The following is a 5,240-nucleotide window of genomic DNA, read 5'->3' as shown; positions in this document are numbered from 1 at the left end:
GCCCGAAACGTCGATTCTCCTGTTCCCTGGATGCTGCCTGACCTGCTGCGCTTTTCCAGCAACACATTTTCAGCTCAAAATGTTTCTACCCTGTTAGAATATTGAATGGACTTAAACTCTTAACATTCGCCTATACCTAGGTTTTTGGTTTTACCACTGTTTACCTAGCTATGCTATTTAGATACGTGATCTGCTAGTGCTGCTCGCAAGACAAAATTTTGCACTGTGCCTTGGTACACATGACAACTGCAATTCAAGAAAACACGTCATTGGAACAAAAGTCATTCCAATGGTGATGCAACTAAACCCTTAATAATAATGGATGGGGACTTGGGCAACCTCAAGCCAGAGGGGCCAAGAATAAAGACATGTGGGAAGTTGAGCATATGGGGATGTTGGGTCTGCCTAGATGCAAACTATATATTGAAGATTGTGCAGGAATGGGCCCCTTGAGTACAGTCACATCATTCAATATCAAGCTCAATACACCCTTATCTTGCCCTCTCCCCATATTCTTTAATACCTTTAGCTACAAGCGCTATTATATACACCCCTCTGCAAGAATTTTGGACACGTGATGGTAGACAATTTCACAGGTTTACCAGAGTTTTAAAAAAAGTTCTCATCTCACCATTCATTATGAACTCTGGTTCTAGACTTAGTCAGCATCAAGAACATTCTTCCTGTATCTAACCTGTCTAGTCCTGTTCAAATTTTATTGATCAATCTTAGATCCTCCACTCTCACTCCAAAAATCAATCTCAAATCTCAAGAAAAACAAACTCTTCCATTCAATGACCGCTTAAACAAAAGGATGTGTTGCTGCAATTTGTATATGGCATTGGAAAAGTCACACCTGGAATATGGTGTTAGTCTCCTTTATCCAAGAAAGGATGTTCTTGCAAGAGACTGTGCTTGAGAGATTTATTGTCCTGGCTATCTTTGAGATATTGCCACAGCTACACCAGTGTCTGGTTCAGAAGCACTGGGCAAACAGCTGTGAGCTCAAAGTATTGTTTAAAGACAAAAGCAGCATGAGTGGGTGGAGTCAGGCTCACTTACCCAAGCTTTGGTTACCCAAGTTGAGGTTTTAGAATTGAAGCTGCTAGATGCAGCTCTCTGCTGCAGTAAAAAAACACGAGTTCTCTCTCTGCTGCAAGATTGTTTGTGTCCTTTCCCCTGGACTAGAAGGGAGATAGTATGGGAGGAAAATCTCTTTTGCTCAATGTGCCTTTGCCAAGGGTGTATTTATGGGTTGCTACTATATTGGAACAGTTGAGTAGTAGTTCAACAAGTACTTCAAGAGGTAAAGTTATGCTAATTCATGTTTTGTTTGTATATTAACAATATGAAGAGTGTGTTGTGTTTAAAGCCTAGTAGCATACAAATCACATGACATTTGAAAGTGCTTTACACTTTCCTTTAAGGAATTGAAGTCTACACTTTCTCCTAGAGAGATATATAGGAGGGATGGAGAAAGGAATGTGGTCTAGTCCATAAAACAGGAAATGCAACAAAGCCTTACAAAAAGCAGCTGTGAACATGAAAGCTAGGTCAAAAGGACAATTCCAAAACATGAAACTGTCCCTACTTTAGAATAGCGTATCAATATAAACTCAAACTGGCATTTAACAGTGCATTCAAATTCTCATGTATAAAAAGCATCTTACTTTTGATACCACAAGCCAAAACGTTAAAATCCAAACCATCCTAAAGACAAGTCAAATGCAAATTCATATTTAGTATCATTAAAAATAAAAAATACTAGAGTCTCCAACAAATCAGCTACTTAAAACACTAAGTAGTTAAGCCACACAACTTGATGAACTATTCAGGTCGATTTATAAAAGGTTTCTAGTGACAATTAAACTCAACAGCAGCTTCTTTTGAGAAATTCTCACTACTTTAGCTTCAAGCCAACAAATCAATATTTTTCTATATTTGCCAACACATTCTCCTACCTAGAAAATTTATGAACGTAAAAGGACTCCCATTTTTGAAATGCTTAAATTATCTTCGTAAAGCAACTCTCGAACTTATTAGATAACAAATACCCCACAAGTATTATTTACATTTAAAATCTTAAGCCATTCTGCTCCATGTAAACATAGTTGCAAAGTAAACATATTCCAAAACATCGGATGCTCGACAAGCTCATTATGACAAACGAGTCTTACATCAATAAACCCGATGACTAGAAGTAGCTGTAGTTACTTCTCATCTACTGTTTTAACACCACTGGTCAAAATCCAGGAGAACCTACCCAACAGCGCACAAACTGCAACAGATCAAAAAGGCTGCTTCCCACAGACTATTTCTTGAATGTCTAACTAGCAGTACTCAAAGATCATAGGTAGAAAGTTATGGAAGATGAGGATTGATAAGTGTCAAAAACTAGAGGTCATGCTACATTGCTGTTACAGGTCACATTGGACCAGTGACTGCAGCTTTGTGACATCACATCACAAATAATCTTGAGTCAAACCGCAAAATTCTGGTCAATTGCTACTGAACTAACATTCAATTCAATTCCACTCAGCTGGATTAAGTTAGGACTAATTACATAACAGCTGGATAGTCACTGAGACAGATTCTTGAAAAAGAACATGACCTTTTAGTCATGATCTATCAACCTGATCTTGCAGGTTTTGAGACCTAAAGCCAAGTTTTTAAAAAAAGGTATCAACCGTGTCAACCCCAAGTTATTTGTTTTAAATATTAGTCCTAGCTATCCCCACATTACATACCTTTGAATATCGATATGGTTTCTTCATTACCCAGATTTTTGGTGCATTAGCTAATGGTTCTCCATTTTCTTCAATCCATTCTTTTTTATCCATGGCTGCCATGGGGCTCGTGAACATACCTTCAAATCAAAAACACAAAAGCTTCAAACTCGAGTCAATTGAGCACTTAAAAGCTATTGCAATTTAAAAGAGCCCAGGGGTTAAATCAGCTCGGAACACAAAAGCTACGAAACAAAAAAAAATTTTATTTCAATTCCACCAACTACTGTTGCGACAGTAGTGTTACGCTATGGCACCGCACAGACATTCAACGAGCAATGACACAGATTCCCTGTTCGCCCAATGGCCAGAAGCAACTGCAACCAGCCCTCCCCCAGACATTTTCCAGTTTAGGAATAAACCAACTTTAACAGAAAATCAACCCCACTCTCCCACAGCCAAGGCACACGAGGAATGAATAGCCGGCTGTTTCATTTGAAGTCGCAGGAAGCCATGAGCAAAACACGATACAGGCGGTACGAAATGAAAAGCAGCTGGTTTCACACACCACAAAGACCGGGGCCGGATAATACACACACCTGACAAGGCGGAGATCCCGAAGCGGACAGGTCAGGCCTCTGGCCGAGGAAGTTTGCCGGGGGAGGGGAAGTGGGCAAGAAAGGAAGGGTGTCCGGCTGCCCCGCCGGTCACCAGGCCCGGGCCGAGCGGAGAGACTTCAACGAGGGAGGGAGGGAGGGAGGGAGGGAGAGCGGCCCACCGGCCCGCCCGCGCCGGGCACTGGAGGTTGGAGGGGGGAAAGGGGGTTCAAACCCCAGCGCCACCCCACAGACCAACTCCCGAAGGTAGGAGGCCAAGCGCAGGCTCCGTCCCGGGAGAAGGGGGGATACGGGCACTCGGCCCCTCGCCAGTCGCCTCTCCCGCTCTGGCCTGAGCCGGAGCCGACGGGACCGGCCTACCTCCTGAAGCCCGGTAACAGCCGCTTCACACACCCGGATGTACAGACCAACCGCCTGCCTGCCCCCACAATCAAAACAAAAAAAAATCAATCAGCACACAAAAAAATCCACACTTCTTTTTAAAAAAGCATTCGATTACGCTTTTAATAATTTGGTGAAGACCCCTCTCTCTTCCTCAAAAGGGAAAGGACCCTTAAGCGTCCAGGATTGACGACTATATTTTGGACAACGGAACCAATCAGAGCGGAGGAGGTGGGGCCGGATGGGCAACGTCATCAGGTCAATCTCATTCAATTTTTTGGTTTGATTGACAGTGATACCGGAAGTGGGTGGCTGAGTGTTTTCAGAGGCTGTCCATTGAAAAGGGCAGCCAAATGGAACATTCAATGCAACACATCATCCTGGATGATTAAGTTTAATTCATCTCACATGTCATAACCCATATCAGTTGATATTGTTAATGCTTCTTTCTCCTCAACCACTGACTCCTCTCCTTGTGGAATTTCTTTCCCCACAAAGTCCTGTGCCACTGAATTTAGTCAAGGCAATATTGGATAGATTTTTGGTAATGCAGGCAAGGGCTCTGTGGGACATACAGGAAAGTAGAGTGGAGACTACAACATATCAGCCATGAGATGTCTGGGCAAATCAGCTTTCCCAAGGAGTTCTCAGTCAGGTACACATAATGCACAGCGTGCTTTGGGACAATGTGGATCACTTCCCATAGCCTAGGAGCTTCCTCTTGGTCCAAGCAGACATTGTCAATGAAATCAAACATTGACTCCAGTGCACCATTGCAACCTGAGGAACAGAATATTGAAGTCCAGGACCTCAAATTCAGCTCCAAGCTCATGCTCTATAGCGCAGCTATGTTTCCCCCCTCCTGCATACGTCAGAAACAGAGACCATGCATAGTAGATATCTCAAATCACTGAAGAATTATCACCAGTGCTGCCTTCACAAAATCCTGCAAATCCACTGGGGCGGCACCATGGCTCAGTGGTTAGCACTGCAGCCTCACAGCACCAGGAGTCTGGTTTCGGTTACCGCCTTGGGCAAATGTCTGTGTGGAGTATGCACATTCTCCCCATATCTGCATGGGTTTCCTCGGGATGCTCTTGTTTCCTCCCACAATAGTCAGGCGTAAATATAGGGTAGGGGAATGGGTCTGGGTGGGTTACTCTTTGGAGGATCAGTATGGATTGGTTGGGCTGTACTGTAGGGAATCTAATCTAATCTAAAAATCGGTGCATCAACATAAGCATCCTCTCCCAGGCCAATGTAAACACAATTCGCTGTGGTGGGTGGGCCATGTTATCTACATGGAGGTCTGGTCTGAGCTCCACAGTGATAAATGATCACTAGGAGGGTAAAGGAAATGCTACAAACAAATGTAAAATCCCTACCAATGTAGGGGAATAGCTTGCCCAAGAATGCACAAACTGAAGAAAAAGCATCCATGAAAATGTCACCACTTTCAGTATCACCAAGTGGAGCACATGGAGGCCAAATGCAAGGAGTGCACAGAATCAGAACA

The 5,240-nt window shown here is 43.3% G+C and overlaps 1 protein-coding gene across 5 annotated transcripts in view; it reads right to left on the bottom strand.

Moving 5' to 3' along the window:
* eif4enif1 (eukaryotic translation initiation factor 4E nuclear import factor 1) overlaps window positions 1-3,912 on the bottom strand; it is a 54,830-nt gene extending 50,918 nt beyond the window's left edge. For 2 of the 5 annotated variants that reach the window (XM_043716121.1, XM_043716124.1), the window contains exons 1-2: window positions 3,326-3,911; window positions 2,748-2,866 (exon numbers count right to left, since the gene is read on the bottom strand). In XM_043716121.1, the coding sequence (XP_043572056.1) occupies window positions 2,748-2,864 (117 nt within the window). In that variant the 5' untranslated portion in view covers window positions 2,865-2,866; window positions 3,326-3,911. Of the gene's footprint in view, window positions 1-2,747; window positions 2,867-3,325 lie in introns of all 5 variants that reach the window. The other 3 variants (XM_043716123.1, XM_043716126.1, XM_043716125.1) reach the window with 2 other exon arrangements.
* Window positions 3,913-5,240: the final 1,328 nt, after the last annotated feature.

The sequence above is a fragment of the Chiloscyllium plagiosum genome, chromosome 25 (assembly GCF_004010195.1).
Source record: "Chiloscyllium plagiosum isolate BGI_BamShark_2017 chromosome 25, ASM401019v2, whole genome shotgun sequence".
NCBI classification, from domain to species: Eukaryota; Metazoa; Chordata; class Chondrichthyes; order Orectolobiformes; family Hemiscylliidae; genus Chiloscyllium; species Chiloscyllium plagiosum.
This window is presented reverse-complemented; position numbering and strand designations above follow the sequence as displayed.